This window comes from Chanos chanos, chromosome 10, assembly GCF_902362185.1.
Source record: "Chanos chanos chromosome 10, fChaCha1.1, whole genome shotgun sequence".
NCBI lineage: Eukaryota > Metazoa > Chordata > Actinopteri > Gonorynchiformes > Chanidae > Chanos > Chanos chanos.
In genome coordinates this window covers 2,815,841-2,833,878 of record NC_044504.1, presented here as the reverse complement: position 1 = coordinate 2,833,878, position 18,038 = coordinate 2,815,841, and the positions used below count along the sequence as shown (strand labels likewise).

General features: G+C 42.0%; 3 protein-coding genes across 3 annotated transcripts in view; 1 reads left to right on the top strand and 2 right to left on the bottom strand.

The window, feature by feature from the left end:
- Window positions 1-141: 141 nt before the first annotated feature.
- Window positions 142-4,128, top strand: c10h2orf69 (chromosome 10 C2orf69 homolog). Its single transcript, XM_030787126.1, has 2 exons — window positions 142-699; window positions 1,864-4,128. Exons 1-2 carry the CDS (start codon window positions 397-399, stop codon window positions 2,578-2,580), a joined length of 1,020 nt encoding a protein of 339 aa, XP_030642986.1. The 5' UTR covers window positions 142-396; the 3' UTR covers window positions 2,581-4,128.
- A 3,317-nt stretch (window positions 4,129-7,445) lies between these two features.
- stk17b (serine/threonine kinase 17b (apoptosis-inducing)) lies at window positions 7,446-11,846 on the bottom strand. Its single transcript, XM_030786998.1, has 7 exons — window positions 11,686-11,846; window positions 9,626-9,838; window positions 9,096-9,234; window positions 8,640-8,766; window positions 8,339-8,387; window positions 7,979-8,158; window positions 7,446-7,843 (listed from the first exon to the last, which is right to left on the bottom strand). Exons 1-7 carry the CDS (start codon window positions 11,802-11,804, stop codon window positions 7,612-7,614), a joined length of 1,059 nt encoding a protein of 352 aa, XP_030642858.1. The 5' UTR covers window positions 11,805-11,846; the 3' UTR covers window positions 7,446-7,611.
- Window positions 11,847-15,916: 4,070 nt separating this feature from the next.
- Window positions 15,917-18,038, bottom strand: part of hecw2a (HECT, C2 and WW domain containing E3 ubiquitin protein ligase 2a) — a 17,165-nt gene continuing 15,043 nt past the window's right edge. The window contains exons 25-29 of the mRNA XM_030786363.1: window positions 17,798-17,944; window positions 17,121-17,235; window positions 16,851-16,936; window positions 16,465-16,577; window positions 15,917-16,028 (exon numbers count right to left, since the gene is read on the bottom strand). Of these exons, the coding sequence (XP_030642223.1) occupies window positions 15,917-16,028; window positions 16,465-16,577; window positions 16,851-16,936; window positions 17,121-17,235; window positions 17,798-17,944 (573 nt within the window). The remainder of the gene's footprint in view (window positions 16,029-16,464; window positions 16,578-16,850; window positions 16,937-17,120; window positions 17,236-17,797; window positions 17,945-18,038) is intronic.

The window sequence follows — 18,038 nt, the reverse complement described above, 5'->3', positions numbered from 1 at the left end:
TAAAGACGAGTCCATGCCACACAATCGGTGGTGAAAATACGACTGCTGGAAACTCTCTTTCTGTCCGCTCTCTACGCTTGCGCGACAGTTCTTGGAACACAAAAATGTGAAGAGATACCACACACACGAGCGCTGTTTGCGGGCGCCACTTGGCGGTGTAAAGGGTCGAAGTTCGTTGCGATGTTATAGTTTAAAAAATAGATTGTAGTTGTACAATATTGGGGCTAGTCTGCTGCATTTTATTAGTATCTGTTGCAACACTGAACCGTGCTAATTAAAGGGTAGTATTTTTACAACTAAATGTTGCCGTTTCGCGGTTCTTTATCACTGCATCGCCGAATCCGTGTCCAGTGATGGTTTCTACAACCTGCTGCAACGTTTGCAAAAAATAATCTCATGTTAACCATTCGTTCCGTTGCAGTCAGTTTATCGCTCTTTGCTGTGGCACAAACGATGAGCGTTGCAGCCGGACCCTCCACCGAGTCTCCGAGATGTTGTCTCTCCACGGCTGCTGGGGCACGGCCGGGGAACTCGCCTCAGCTGCTGCGATTGACAGCCGTCCCTGGCTACGAACAGCACCGGGTTAACGATATACTCCTTCTCAGCCCTGCTACTGGAACGGCGAGATTAGGTGGCTCCGGTAGTAAGGCCGCGAGTAGTGAAAATGCGCACGTAGTGTTTTTTCCTGGAGATATCCAGGTTAGTGAGTTAACATTAGCTTCATTATAGGCCTCCATGTTGTCACGTGAACCTGCCGTGACTACTGTCGCGTTACTTTAATTTTTTTTTAAATAGTAGATAAATAATAAATAAAATAAATAACGTGTATAAGATGACGGGGCGGTTATTAATCTTTAGTTCGTGTTATTTACAAAGCATCTTGGTGAAGGAGAACATGGGTAATCCCGAATGGTTTATTTCACAAACTTGTAATGTCTGTTGGGGTTATTGATTGGTACCAATCAAAGTATTTGATTTCACATGGAGGTTATGTTGTGTCGTTGTCTAGTAAAAAGAATAATGTAGTTCTGCACCTCAGACTCTTTCTATGAAATAAATTGTCGATTTACATCGTCACTCGCTGCATATCACTTTATCTAAATTATTGGCAATGCATTTGTTAAACAACAGTAACGATCGTTTAGCAAACTTAATTAATGTGACTATGAGTAAAATATTAGCAGTAAAGACAAGTGTTTTTCCAGTGCCATAAATTAATGTCTGTGCTGTAATTTCACTTCATTTTATACAGTAATATAGATGTGTGTGTGTGTGTGTGTGTATACAATAAATATAATATACATGCACATTACAACTTCTTCATGGGTTTAAAGCAACCAAGGATTATAGTTTATGTATTGACCCCTTAGACTTAATGATCTTATCTAAGGTAGTTTTAATCTGTTCACTAGACAGATTATAGCTTTAATAAGAACCTGTGTAGATCCTATTTTTAGCTTCCAGTGTGTTCCAGATTTGGCCTTTGGTGGCTTTCACATTGTTTCAGATCAACACAGTTTTCCACAGTGTCCCTGTATTCCTCATCGAGGTGATGATGTTCCCTTTGGGACATTGTATGTGTCTTGTTGTCACATAGTGTTTAATATTCCCAGGGGGATTCAGTATTCCTGGCATGCGTTGCATGAGTGTTACCCTCAGAGATAACTAATGGACACGCTTGTCAGTCAACTGACTGAGTCATAGTTATTGGTAGTTCAGCTCAAACCACACATGAATCCAATCAGAAATATTACACTCTCTCAGACATACGCGTGCGTGCACACACTCCAACCTTCTGCACATAGCTTGTTAATGCACTTCTTTCCTGTCATACATCCTATTTTTCTTCTTCCTCCATCCCAGAATTTCCAGCAGGAGATGGCTCTCCAGCCTGAGGCAGCCCAGTGGCAGTCCTGGAGCCTGGAGAGAGTGGCTCTGGTCTTGGGCCTCCGATTCCCAGGCCACCACGTCTGGATCATCCGCGCCTCGCGCATGTACTTGCACAAGTTCAGCTGCTATCAGAACTTCGTGGAGAGCAACCTGTTTGGGGCCCCGGAGCACACCCCTGACTATGGAGCCTTCCGGCACCTCAGGGCACTCCTGGGCCATGGGATGGAGAGGGCGGGACTACCCAACCCACTCCCACCCTTAGGGAGCACTGCCGTCCCCGCCCCGCTACCGCCTGGTTTCTCCCTGACCGTAGTGGGTTTCAGCAAGGGCTGCGTGGTCCTGAACCAGATGGTGTACGAGCTGTCGCGAGCCAGGGCTGACCCAGAACTCAAACTCTTCTTGGACTGCGTGTCAGACATGTACTGGCTGGACGGAGGGCATCCGGGGGGCAGCGAGACGTGGGTGACCGACAAACAGGCTCTCGGCGAGCTGGCGACCAGCGGAGTGTCCCTGCACGCTCACGTCACGCCCTACGAGGTGCGTGACCCCATGAGGGCGTGGGTGGGACGTGAGCACAGGAGTTTCGTCCAGACGCTGGAGGAGCTGGGCGCGTGTCTCAGCCACAAGCTGCACTTCGAGGACGAGCCGGCGTCTATCGAGAACCACTTCAGAGTCATCGAGGTGTTCTGATATCGTCCCCAAATCGTGCCTGAGAGCCAAAACCTGACAAAAGCGCTCAATCCATGACTGCATTTGTATTGCACAAAAAAAAAAAAAAAAAGAGAAAAAGAAATTCCGTTAAGTCTTAGGGAGGCGAAAACCTCCAGTATTCCACAAAGTGCAGAAGGGGGTTTTCGTACCTTCTATTGTTCTGCTGATCTGTAGACAAAAAAAAAAGCTTTACTTTAAACGAGTTTAACCTATAGGCCTGTGAAGCCACAGCAAAAGAATTAAGGTTCGCATTACTGTTTTTGTGGGGTCATATTTAAGCTACAATTTAAAAGTACAATTTAAAATTTCATATTTTCAGTTCTTTTTTTAATTACCTCTGCCTGTGTAACCAAAGGGCTGTGTATGCACCTGTAGGAACAGACATTTGATCAGAACTGCGATGTTTCCCATTCATAGATGAATTTGCATACCAAATGTATTCGAATAATTCTTAACATTTCAGGTGAGCTGAAACGCATGCACTTATAATGACATCTGTAAACCTATGATTGAATGTTACTTTCCTCTTGTAATGAGTCTTACTAGAGCATCTCTGTCTCCTTTAAGTTCTGCCACTTACAGTGAGACTGTTTCCTCAACGCTTTGTTTATTTCACCAGTCGCCAGTCCAGAAAAGTGGATTCTAATTTAAGAATAAGGGGCTTGCTAATATAGACTACACATTAGAACAGGACCAACCTGTTGGATACTGAAGGACTGATTTTTTTTTTTTAAACAAGGAAATGAAAACACGCTCTCTTTAGTGCACTCCCGGTCAAAGATCTGCAGTGATCGGTGGAAAAGACAAGAGGACTTATGGATCCGAGGGGCCAGAATTGGATAGGCCCAGACAAGAACTGGGATGAAGACGGAGGGTCGACGGGACGTCCCGACATGGTTCTCGTCGTCGTGAACTGGAGCTCTTCGGTCAACGGTCAACGTCCAGCACTTTCTATTTAAAACTGCATCATTCTGAAAGCCGTTATATATTCCTGTAATGAGGTATACTTCGCAAGTCATCACCCCTCCCCCTCGAATGTGAAAAGCATAGAGTTGTTCCACATGTGACTTGTTTTAAATGGGTGAACTGTTAAAAAAAAAAATCAGAGCTTATTTTAACTATAAGGTTTAGTTATTCATACCTTATTCTTTAATAAGATTGCTGAGTAGCCTCTCAGTGTAATTGAATGTATTAAGGACAATCTCTCTGTGAGGGAGACTAAATAATCTTAATTCTTGCTTCTAGGCTAAGCCGCATACATGCAGGTAGTTGGGAGATGTCTTGTGCTATAATAATCTGTAGTTATAAGGATCCAACACTCTGTGCTGATGCGCCAAATGGCTACTCACTGTGTAATGTACTAATTTGGTTGTTGTGGTATGGCGTAAGCTATGTCAAAGCCAGTGAGCCAGTAGAGATTTGACACGCGTGAAACGTTAATGAATGTACTTTCTGCTTCACTTCCATTCCATTTGTTTGCAGTATGCTCTTTTTGCTGAAATAAAACAAATCAGCCTTCATGGTCATTCAAAATCACGACCGTTATGGGAAATTAGCTATCAACGCTATGAAGTAGCAGAAGAAAAACTAAAGTTTGCCTTTGACACAGTAAGACATAATAGTGTGTTTGCTCCACAACAGATGGAAATGACATCAGTGGTGTGAACACAAGAGCCTTTGTGTTATTAGGCCTCACACTGGATCGTCTTCAGTCAAATTTAGCCGATTCGACCTCTCCAAGCGGTTAAACCAACAGCGGGACTCTAGACACAGAGATTCAACGCATTTTGCCGTTGTATTAGCTATGTCCGCTGATACCGCGAGACAAACATTCGGTAAGGTAACCAGATAACGATATACTGTAGCACAGTTCTGGTTTTCTTGATGACTTGTCAGTATTGCTGGCCAATAGAGAGGGAAGAAAGGCAGACACACATGCTGTTATCGGGTGATCTCCCCACGCTCCCAGAGAAATTCCATTTTAGAACAGGTTTAACACGGTGAAAATACCGTCGTCGGCAGATTTCGCTTTCGAATTTACAGAAGCAAAAGAGTGAACTGATGTGAAACTTTGCAGGCCAAACATTAATGATGAGAAACGATATTTGCACTGGCTGACATCTGGCTAATAATATGATTTATTTGAAGAATTAATGACGGTTTTACCATGTTCAAAGCATACTATTTTCATTCAAAGCAGACACCTGAGCAATATTCCAAACCTGCAGCTTGCTGCTTAAATTTAAGTATAGTACCTTTCATGACTTTGTTAAAACAGACTTTAATCTGAACACAAATGAGAAAAATCAGTATTTTACAAATCAATTAAATATATTTAAGCCACAGATATTGTACATACAAAAGTTATAAAATTCAAAATAAACAAATAGCTCTGTTCAAAGGAATAATATTGTTGTGCCTTTCACTGTACTGGTTATTACTGGTCTCCCATCACCATTCCAATGGACAATGTAAAACAAACAAGCTCACTTAAAAAGAAAAGATGCAGAAAGAAGTCAGAGATGACAATCATAAATACACCAACAGATAAAAATGTATGTCTAAAGATGTCACTTCCTCTGAAGTATCTGAATGAATCTAAAAAAACCCATAGTCTTCCAGTGAAGTGACCAGACATGATGGCAGATGACGTGGATTCCAGTTCCCTTTAAACATACAGTGAGAGAGAGAGAGAGAAAGAGAGAGTGCGCGTGCATGGCTGTGACAGGAGACACCCGTCACTGGGGACAATGGCTGGTATTATGTGCGGTGGCTGGTAAGATGGACAGGAAAACCCTGAGGCCCACATGCAAACAAACACACAGCTTTTCACTTCCTCAAACAAAGACAAGCACTATGGTGAAGGGACTCATCTTTAGGCCTTGCCCCCCCCCCTCCCACACACACACACACACAAGCATTTCCAGTTTTACCACCCACTCAAAAAGTCAATATTTTCATACAAGTTCCCAGAGTTACCAATCAGCATAGTTTCATTTATGTCCTCTCCGTTTTTAATTTTCTGCTTTTGGTTCTGCCCTCGTTAAATACCTTCACTTGTGTTCTCATGTTCACTACCTTCGTCATGGTACAGTTTTATTCTTACTGTCATACAAACACTCATCTTAAACACTGCATTCTGTATTTCTCACATTTACAACATCTACGTCCAATCACAACCCTGGGTTGCCTCACACAACTTTTAAAACATAATCTAAGCTTTTCACTTAATAATCCCGATTCCATCTCACAATTCATTAAACAAAACAGCTCCTGACATAAAACGCCACCGTTTAAGGCGGGGTCATTTCATGTCAAAACTGTCCAATAGGAGAACCGCTAAGGAGCATGCCTACTGCACAGCCCTGACTTTTAGCCAATGGAGAAATCCTCTTCCATGCAGTGGCCTGCAGATACCATTTTGTTACTGGCTCAAATCCAACTTAACCTCCCCTACATAATCAGAAGCCACTACTAAATCCTCAACTTAGCTGCAAACCTCTTCATTTCTCTTCTTATCTCTCTTATACACCAAAACCTTACTTTTCCTTCTTAACAACAACATCAACAAAAAAAACCCTCAAACCTGCAGTTTAACGGATGAGAACAGCATTCATTAATATCTTATCCAAAATAATAAACAAGTTCTTTCGATCCAGCTAATGAAATCAAGATCTCGTATGAGCGTGTAAAGCACAAATCGAGGAGGCACATGGATCCGCACAGGCGGACGACCTGTGCCGTCACGCCTGACCCTCAGAAAAGAGGGCTTCAGATTAACAATCAACGATGAACAATAAATTAAACACAGTTTAGAAAAACCACACTGAGACAAGGAATGTAATAGGTTACTACTGGGTGTTACTACAGGCTCATGGTCTAAGCCTTTTTCACTTGACCACTGTTAAATGGCCCCAGAGTTTCCCACAGTACCTTACCTACAAAAAAAAACCCAAAAAACCTTAGAGGAAAACAGCATCAGCACAAAGAAAATACAAAGAAAAAGGTTAACACTGAACACACAGACATTAGAAAATGTTCTTTTTTTTCTCATCTACATGTTAACCCCCTTTTTTTGGCATAGATTTATCATCTTGGGGCAAAAAAAAACAAAACAAAAAACAGTAACAATTAGACAAAACAAGGTGGAGTGCTTTTTTTCGCAATTCTTCAAGTCACTGACTACAAGGAACATTGAGCAATATAGGGTTCGGCAAGATATCTACTGACTGAGTCATGTTTTAACAAGACCTTGCATAGTCTGCATGCCCAGAGACTGGCACACAGGCACAGACTTCTTCTTTTTGTCTTTTTAAGATACATCACCATAAAGGAAAATCAGAAACACAAGAAATCTAACCTGTCTGAGAGAGAGAGAGGGAGAAAAAAAAAAATCTGTAGAAAACGGCAGCATAGCCTATACCCTTTTTTTTTATATATAAGTCTTGTAAATATAAGGCGACAATACAAAAATATATTAAAATACTTTTCTGTGCCTTGCACTGCTGGTCCCTTTCAGTGTAAGCTTTAATGGTGTCATTGGCATTTTGGACACAAAAGAAAAAAACACTGGATGACAGTAGTTGGTGTTTTCCAGGACTGGTTAAATACTGGCCTCATTAATTCTGAAGGTTTAATTTTAAATTCTAGCATAAAAAAGAAGTCACTTATAATAGGCCGGCTGTAAATCCCACCGAAACATATTTACCCGAACATGTCCACGGAGGACAGCAAATAAACCGAACCACAGCACTATGTTTAAAACAACATACAATAACCACAACTGAAGAAAAGAAAAGAGATGAAATTATATAATTTAGTAATAAAGACCAAATATTGCAGCAGTTAGCTCCAGCCTTTGAGATGTGTTTAAATCTTTGGTGCTGGCTGGAGAATTTCACAGAGACTATAGCACCCTCACTCTGTCATGAGAAGGACGGATACTATTGGTGCAGAGAACGAAAACAAGAAAAGAGGGAGAGAGAAAGAGCGCGGTTTCCTTTCCATCGATCAAAGGTCGCCCTCTGTGAAAACGGGCGCGTCTTCATCGAAGCGGAACCTCTTGGCATGGGGGGAGTCGTGAAGGTTCTCCTTGTCCTCCGTGTCTTCGGGAGGCATGGCCCACTTGCCTCCGCTGCTCCTCTCCCTGAGGGTTCGCGGCACGGGGAGTGTGGGCTCCAGACCTGGGCATGGCGGCCACAGCCAGGGGTGTGTCATGCAGTCCGCAGCACTGGGGCGGTCCCTGTGAGGAGCAGAGGAAACACGGGTGAATCAGATAATTGTGTGTGTGTGTGTGTGTGTATCTCACCAGATTAAGTCTGTGCGATGAGTAACTGTTCTGGAAGTCAACGTTTGAAAAAAAACCTGTGTTACTCACTCTGGTGCTTTGACCAGAAGCTTCCGGATGAAGTCGACAGCTAGCTCTGAGACTCTGGAGAAGGCTTCGCTGCTGTAGTCCACGTTAACCTGAGACACGTTCAGGAAAGTCTCCTGTTTGTCCTCTCCCGCAAACGGAGACTCTCCTGTCACCAGCATGTAGGCAATGACTCCAACACTCCTGCGATGGATGAGGAAGAAAAAACATAAACACAGACTGATACAAAGACAACAAAACAAAGAAAAGAACACACACAAACAAAAACAAACAGCGGATCCAAACAGTAGCAGTTATCTCGCACACATTGTGTGGATTAAGTTTTACTGACAATCACTGGCGGTAAATCAGACCACAACTTACCACAGGTCTGTCGCCGTGGTGATGGGCTCATAGTTCAATATCTCTGGTGCTAGAAAGAAAAAGATAAGCACCTCAGCTGTGTGACGTCATATCACCAGATAGCTTTGCTGCTTACCTACATCCACAACAATAGAATTCAATTCTACCAAGACCACCAACAGGGACTCTTCCCAGTACGGGACTGAGTCAGGCATATTCATGTTTTCTGTCAGTGGTATCAAGGTGGAGAATGTGCTGTGTCTGTGAAACTCTGTAAAACGTCAGCGTTCTGAGTGTGAGCACAGGAGTGTGTGAAGCTTACCCACGTACTCCGGTGTGCCCAGGATCTCTCTGAGCTCGCCCACGGCGCCAAGTCGACGTGCCAGGCCAAAGTCCACGATCTTAATGTCTCCCAGAGGAGAGAGTGTGGTCAACAGGATGTTCTGGGGCTGAGACGGAGGGAGAGAGAAACACTTGATCTCAAAATATCTTTTTTAGCAGACGCACACTGGCAATTGGTATTGAATGTTTCGGATATATTCAGATGTACTACTATGTTATTTTAGCAATTCTATACCAATAATTACCAATCATTTTACTTTCAATTTGGCTACGTCAAAATAAGAGTCCTTTTCCCTTAGGTGTTTCTCTTTATTTTCTCGATCACCTGCACGTGTATCTAAGAGTGAGAGCGAGACTAGATCAGTAAGTCTATGGTCAGACGTGAGTGGCCAGCATATGCAGAGCCTACAGACTGAGTCATGGAGCATGAACTGACCTTCAGGTCCAGGTGAACCACACCACTCTGGTGTAGGAGGTGGACACCTTCCAGAGTCTGCCTGATCAGACGAGTGACCTGGGCCTCAGGCAAAAGCTCCTCAGACACACAGTGGTCAAAGATCTCACCGCCTGCCGCACTGAGAAATACACACGTGCACATGCACACAAGTCCACACACACACAGACACACAGACACACACACACACACACAAACACACACACACACTTGAGTGCTTGTTGTTTTCACTCAGTAAAAAAAAAAAAGAAAAGCCAAGCCCATACCCACACACGTTCACTCTTAGAAATGACATCATCAGATAAGCAATCGTAAAAGGTCACAACTGTATACACAACATCTTCATCTCACTCACTCCAGGTCTGAGGTCACAATCCAACCCTTCACACTACAGCTATGACTTATGCTACAGAGCCAGGGTGGTCGTGGTTTGGATTCAAACTCAGAGTCTGGGTGGCAGGCGTGCTAAGGAAGAGAAGAGCCCCAGTGTGCAGATTCTCGTGCAAACTCACTATTCCAGTAGGAGTATGATGTCGTGGTCCGTCTCGTAGGCGGCGTGCAAATTGACCACGCGGGGGTTGTTCCGCGCCGCTTCCAGGACCGCCATCTCGTGAATGATCTCCGCTCGGCAGTCGCGACCCCGCCGGCGTTTTTTCAGGTACTTCGCCGCAAACACCTTCCCCGTGGCTTTCTCCGCGCATCTCTTCACCACTGCGAATTTGCCTCTGAGAAAGAGACAAGAAAGAAGGAATCAATGTTTACAACAATAACAACAACAACAACAACAAAAACAACAAAAATTTGTGTAAATAAGGCAAAAAGCGATTTGACAACATTTGCGACAATTAACATTATAGAGGAACAAAAAGCCTGCAAATGACTAGTGAGCCCTTGTTTTATATAAATACTGGTTACCTGACCCAACTGATTTTTACATACTTAGTAGACAGAAAAATGATGGTGGAATCATATTTCCCCTCTCTGTGTTTGGCAGAACTTCACTGCTATTTATGACACTTCACGATAAACGGACAGTAACAATCTGAGTCAGCTCGGAAAGAAAGGGAATTTCTCTAAGACTCCAACCTGTGATACGCCTCAGGACAGTCAATGATTAACTTTATATGAATTTACATTCGCTTTAACTGATGAGGTCAGTCCTCTGAGGCATGAGATAAATATTCAACCCTTTGTCCTCCTGGTTTACTTATTTAGTTGGCTTAAAGGTACCATGCCATTGGATACAATTCAAATGAAAACAGCACATTAGTGATATGGTCAAATTAGAACACCACATCAGTCATATGGTGCCAACAGCTTGAGCACACGCGCACACACACACATATGACTCACAAGACATTTCACAAGACATACCAAATGATTTAGAAAGAGTAGTGAAACAAACCCACATATATTGCCACATGTGTGTGTACCTTTTTTCTTCCTTTCTCTCTCTCTCTCCCTTTTTTTTTTTTTTAACAGCACAGTTCATTTGACTTTCGCTGAACAAAGCTGTGTGTTTATATAGCAAATGAAGTGTGAGGGGTGTTTCCTGTTTAAGGAAACATGTTGACCCAAACGGTGACAAAACCATTTCTATATAGAGAGAGAGACCAGAAACTGCCGATGTATGTATGGAGAGAAACAAGAGAGAGAACTAGCTGGAGTCACTTCCTCTTTGTTGGGTCAAGAACAAAATATAGTTCCCACAGGCCTTGATTTCCTTGTTGTGAACCTAAAGCCTGACAAATGGCAACTGGCCTCAATACGCAGACGTACACACAAACAGTATGAGACAGGGAGACAAAATACTCAGTCACACTCCAACAGGAACGGACACAGCACTAAGGCAATAGCTGGAGAGGACATGGAGACCAATGCTTAGAATGCCTCACCTCCGCTCCAACAGATCAAACCTCTCTTCTGTTTCGGATAAAACACATTCTGTCTTCTTCGAACCAAACAAAGTCTTTCATAATGAATAATTTATAAATTCATGGTAACCTCAGCTCGTTTGACTACCCTGATAATGTGCAAAGTACTGGTGTGAGCCAATGGGTCACTGAACCGTTTTCAACTTGCTGCATTATCATTCGTCACACTGCACCAGCACGTCAAAGTACAGTATGCAGAAAATAACATTAAGCTGTAAAGTCAACCAATCATCTGACAAACATCGCGCGGAAGACATATTTTTTATAGTGGACCTTTCTCCACATACAAACACTTTATTGAGTCTACACTATCTCGAGTCAGCGAGTCTTTCCATTGTCTCCATCAAAACATGCAAACTCACATCAGTTTAATGTATTAACGGACATTATATCTGTAAAGCGTAACATCCTGCCAGGCTCGGGAGCTCGAGAAGTATTAACTTCCCTAAATGTTGGACATTATAATTATAAATTACACTTGAAAGACATGCAACTATATATGAAGGTAACTTCGTCTTAAAACCTAGTCACTCTTACTAAAAGCCTGAGCTTTGAAACAACCATTAATTGAGTCGACTCCAAGACGACGTAGTCGAGGGCTAAAAGTGCAGAAACGAGAGACAATGATAAGTACAGACCTTCCGAGTTCGCCCGTTATGTCAAAATGGTTTTCCAAAACGTCCGTGCTTATCTGGGTCTGAATTTCTCCAAGGAGTCCCGTAGGTCCACTACGACTGTCCAATCGTCTCCGAGCCATGATTATGAATCAAAAAAAGTTCCAAAAAGTATGTCGGAAGAAGTTTTTAGTTTTGTTTATTTCAAATGATGGACGGTAGGTAGTTAGGACCACCGGTTTATTTTTTTATACATAAATAGATAAATTTACCAGGTTAGCTGATAAGCAATGCTAAAAACTGAACACCTGTCGGATGGCTGGTTAACTGTTTCGCTAACGTTAGGTAAGAAAACCTGTCGGTGTTACAAGTTAAAAAGTTGTCAAAGACTGATTTTCCCTGAGCTGTAACACCATCTAGTATGATGTTACAATATGTAGAATACATGCTATTTTAGTGCGATGTTGCGAGCTTACTAAAACCTTGCGGTATGTTGGTTAGCAACAACACAAAGCAATGACAAGCTAACCCAGCTAACTTTGTAAAACAAGGTCGGTGATTAGCTAGCTAACGTTAGCTATCCAGCAAAAGGAAAAAGTAAAAAGAATTTTAAAAAAAAGTTGCTCCGTGTTCGGATCCCAGATTAACTTTAAATTAGAAGAAGTACCGGTAGCCTTGCTCAAGCAGAAACTGTCAAAATTCATTTGCATTCACTTGAAGACGCATCCTTCCTTGATGCTGTCACTTCTTTTCAAAGTTCCTTGTATGACGTGAGTTGACACTAGTCCTTCACACACCAACACCAGTTGCAGTACTGCTTGTCAAGACACAGATGAACTCCCGTAAACCACAGTGCGTTTTGTCTCTAATAAGCAACTTCAGTAATCTCTAATTTTCCAACAACATTGTCTCTTTGCTTTAACTTAAATCAACCCTTTCTCCCGCCGGTCTCCCTCCCCCAGTCTGGCGGTTTGTGAAAAGATTACTTGGCAGCTCACTGTGCCTGGCAATATGTGTTGAGTACGTCACATAGTGGCAGGCATCCAAGGGAAAAAAAAACAACAAAAACCACTCATTCAGCTGTGCCCGGGGGCTTTAGAAAAATTAAACGGAGCCCGTGCGATTTCTTATCTGTTTCTACAAAGTTTGAAGGTGTTTTTGAAGTAAGCGCACAACCAGAAAATAAAATCTAATGTAAAATATGTACAATTTTGCTCATCTTACTCTTAAGAGACAACATTATTCTTTACATTTATTGTGTATTATAATATAGTACGGTTTTATTATTATTTTTTATTATTATTATTATTATTATTATTGTTGTTGTTGTTGTTGTTGTCATTATTATTATCGTTATGCGTGTGTGTGTAATTAATACAGATTAGTTTCATTTGCTCCTTTTTAAATCTAGATGCAACTAAAAAAAACCTTTAGAAACACTACACAGAAATGTTTGTAATTCATGGAAAACTTGCCCCGTCTATCGACACCTTTAATAGTGCTCAGTCTGAAATGGAAAAATACAGGCGATATGGTGTGAAGTTCTGACACTCGAGTTCTCAGTATTCTTGTCCGCTCGTGTGGCCTTTGATCTCACTTGAGCAAATACAGATAATGTGTCGCGGACGTTTCCTCTTTTAAGCAGAATACGCCTCAGTCGAAGAGACGCAGTGAATATACTATTCAAGCCGAGAACTTGACTGTTGTTGCTATACGAGTCGTTTTTGGTGTCGGAGATAATGGGATATGAAAACAGACAGACAGACAAAGAGAGACTATTCTAGCCCCAAGCCTTTCAGACATTCAGTGCAAAATATAATTTCAACACAAGACAGAACAGACAAACATATAGTACAGATATTTACAGATAGTGACACAATCATGAAAAACATACATGCTCTTCCTTTCACTTCATCTTAGCAAACCTATATTTCAACCATTACCTTTGACCCATGACCTCTCTGGTGAAATGTGAAAGTTTGGATCAGTTCACAGTGAAACAAGTGAAAATGAAACTGACTCTTCTTTTTTTTTTCTGTCTATCCCCATGCCTGCCAACGCTCGTCATTACAGCGACTCCACATGCAGAAAAAGAAAAAGAATAGAAGAAGAAGAAGAAGAAGAAGAAGAAGAAGAAGAAGAAGAAAACCTAATCTGGGTTTTTGTGTGTTGGCTCACTAATCGCCAGCATGCAACATCAAGCTATGACACGACACCATCTATTGGTCAAACTGAGGTACAGCTTTCCCAGACCTTGCATGCAGTAATTAGGCATTAGTTCAGCTATACAGAGAGCAGGAGCACTCCGATTAGAACAGATCCAGTCCTTAGTGATCTGTATTAAAACCCAAATATATGCTTGCTCCATGTGACTGCTCTGGGTGTGTGTGTGTGTGTGTGTGTGTTTTAGTGAATTGTGATAATCCTTGTCTGTTGGATTGGCAATAATTGGACACTTCCATCAGAACCACAGCAGTGGGTAATCTGAAGCAGGGGTGCAGTGAGGACAGAAATACACAGGTACAAGAGTTAGTCTAACATTACTCTGTTTGCTTTAGTTAGTCATATTCTCACAGATACAAGGCAACCTTCCATGAGACTAGACATGTTTGTTCTTTTGGTGAATGTCTGCATGTAGGAATGTACATTAATAGCTTGCATTGTTGATGATGAAGTTGTTATGCTCTGACTGCATGACATTGTGTTGTTATCCTGAGTGACCCGAGGCAAATTCCTAACGACTTTGGTTGGTATGACAATAAAGTTGATTGATCAATTGTTTCACCTGTCAGTACTACAGAATAGCGTATTCTATTTTTTTCTCCTGTTTGTACAGATAAGAGACAGCTGAATACTGTGTCAGGAATTGTAAAACTTTTCCACTCTATTCATGTTCCTGGGATCTACAATGAAACTGCTGCATTGTATCGCCCATCCCATCTAAAGGTATTGCAATTGATCCTCGTCAGGTTTGCTTGTGTTGATTTCACACCAAACAGACACTTTCTGTGGCCTGAACCTGTTGACATCAGCCTTAACACTATGTATTTTAGTTTTTATTTTTGTTTTTGTTTACTATCTTTGGTGCATCGTCACAATTAGAATAGTATAGCTGAATGCGGCTTCACAAATGGAACCCTTGCATTTCCATCCTGGCTGTGCCCCTGCTTCCAAACACAGCTTTAGCAGACTCAGTGCTGCCCCCCAGTGTTTATCTGTGGACATCACTTTGAATCTAATGCCACTCTTTTTCTTTCTTTCTTTCTTTCTTTCTTTCTTTCTTTCTTTCTTTCTTTCTTTCTTTCTTTCTTTCTTTCTTTCTTTCTTTTTTTTTAACTTGATTTCCAGATCCAAACTGGAGACTTTACACCAGATATTAACAGCCTGTAGATCTCCTATCTCCAGAGTTTCCAGTCAGTCATGCACCCATTTAAACCAGAGAGTAGTCATCCCGCCCTGCACAGGTGAGGTGCTTAAAGTTCATACATTCATAGTTTTATTTTTTATTTTTTTTTACATTCCCGTGGCATTGAATGAGAGAGTCAGGGAAGTGTGTGAAAGTCTACGAAAGTGTTTGCATAACTGTGTTTCTGTCTTGTGTTTGATTGGTTGGTGTACATAAGAAGAACGTGTGTACCTACATATCTGTATTACTCGTGCAAATGTGGACAATGAAAATATGTTAGTGTCAGAGAGAGACAGAGAAACAGAGAGAGAGAGAGAGAGAGAGAATAAGAAAAGTTAGAATGCTTGGTTTTGTGTGTTGTCTACATTAACACATTTGATGCAGAATGTGTTTCTGTGTCTGTGTGTCTCTGTGTGTGTTTATTTGTTTGTGTGTGTTTTGCGTTTTATGTCTGTATGTGTGTGTGTGTGTGTGTGTGAGAGAGAGAGAGAGTGAGTGCACATACATATCTGTCTTTTCGTCTTTTCATGTGTGTGTATTTGGATCAAATACAATCCACCACTCTGAAGGGTCAGAGCTGAGCTTGTACACCAGAAGAATCCAAAGGTGGTCTAACTGTTGGATCTGAAGATGGTCTAACTGTTGGATCTGAAGATGGTCTGTTGTCCATGCAGGAGCCTGGGGAGACAATGGATGTGTAGGTCCAGTAGGCAAGGCCATAGATTTATAGAGGTATAGAGCACTAAGAGTGCAGTGAGAGCAGGGGTCAGAGAGGTTAAGGGTACTGGATGGTGAGTCAGTCTGGTTGGATGGGAAGGGAGCACACTGGAGACTAAACAGTGAGTAGCTTCACTCCAAGCCAAAAGTGCTGGTCTCCTCCACTGCAGTCAGCATCTTCTCATACAGCATGGAGAAAGAGGGGTAAGGAGGCAGATCCAGACGATTAAAGCAGGTGTGAGCCCTGAACATACACACACACACACACGCATAAACGCACACACAGAAAAAAGAGAGAGAAGTTAGTGTAGCTAGTGCAATATTCCAGACTGGCAATTAGTGACAATTAGTGAGAGTATTTATGGTATAAAAATCACTGGGCATGACTTTGCTGTATTCTCACAACTATTGTTATATTTGATATCAGTGAGACAGCCTTAGATGTTTTTTGTTTGTTTATATGTTCGTTTTTTTATTCTGCCTTTTCCCCCCCTCATACATAAAACGAATTTCTCAAATCGCCTTTCACGAATTAAGTTGTTGGCAGTACGGAACAAGAATGGACATGAAATGGACTAAGAGAAAAGTTTTTAAAAGATAGCGCTCTTTTTCACATTCTGTTGATTATACCAACATACTGGACATCAAATCTGGTTCAGGACTTTGCAGGTGTGAAGTACCTTGGGAGGGAGCTGATTTTGCCCCATTTCTCCACACAGAAGCGCCGTGGGCCATTGCTGCCTCTGAGAGAGGCAAAGCCCTCATAGGGAATACTGGAGGTGCCTGTAACAAACTGCAAAACCACGAGGCAGTTCAGACATGTCAAAGAGAGGAGTTTTAAGACCAATGTCACTAACTGAGATGGAGAGTTCATTAATTCAGTTTGTGCTGAACACAGAATTCAATTAAATTCAGTTCAGTGTCCACTTAGAATGCATTTTTTTTTTTTTTTTTTTGTAGAATACAGTTGATATTGCAGTTTGAATCCACTTGACTCAACATACTAAAAATGTGTGTCTGTGTGTGTGTGTATGTGTGTGTGTGTGCGCGCGCACACGTGCAGTACCTGAAGAAGTCTAAGTCTCTGCTCATTATTAAAACGCTCCACAGCGGCCCAGAACCATCGGATCACGATGTGGTTGTCATGGTAACCTGCACGGAAAGAAACAGCCAGTTGGATCGATATGTCAGGACATCCTCTGGAGAACCAAATCTGCAGTGCACCTCTAACAATCTTTGACTCAGATGACTCATTTCGCATCAGGTCCTCTAAACCCAGCGCTGCTTCACTGTTTCTAGAAACACCATTAAAACTGATCCTGGATCAGTGCAGTACCTCCTCTGTACTCAGTATTGTTCCTCCAGTCTCCCAAGTCAATCTCTGCAGTGCCGGCAATGACCAGCTCCAATTCACGAGCGTCAAACACAGACACCAGCCTCACGTCCACAACCTGTTAACACACACAGATCACATTCATCAACCAGAGCTATAGTTTCACACAGGCATCAGGTTCTGTGATGTGTCTTTGTGGAAGCTAGACAGTTCTCTGGCCATCAAAGTAAATCTGATCACAGTCTTTAAGTGTAATTTTAATTGAAGTCTGCTCTGAGCTTAGATCAGGTACACATGTTTTGTTTAATCACTGATGTGTGATTATCTGTTGTCCAGTACTGTCAAGGATTAGTTAGAAAAGAGTATTTGAATAAATGAGGGTTTATCTTTACTTACAGACATTCTGATCTGAGATCACTGTACATATAAACACTTATTATTATGATTATTATCACTGATGTTGGACTGGCTATCCGTAAATTATTCACCGCTGATACTGTTGACGCCGCAGCGTTTCAGGAGCAGTCCATTCAAAACTAGCGGTGAACTCAGATCATATGTTCAGTTTTAAAGTTTATTTTGTTTGTTTGTTTGTTTGTTTGTCTGTCTGTTTTTGCCCGAGGGCACAACTGTTTCCTTTCCTTCCCGTTTCCAACACATTTCGGGTGTAGCGTTCGTACCTCATAGAAACCGCGGACCAGACTCTCGGTTTGCTGGGCCACACCTCTCTCGATGCGCCATTTCACCATGCGTTCGATGTACTCCTTCTTATTCTTCTCCGACACTGGGATACCAGCACCCCCCGGCTTCAGCTCCCGCTCTGTAATCTACAGCAGAGAGAGAAACAACAGAGAGGACCTTTAGATGCTTCAGTAGCTATGAATGATCATCATACATGTATGTATTCTGAATAGTTTTTTA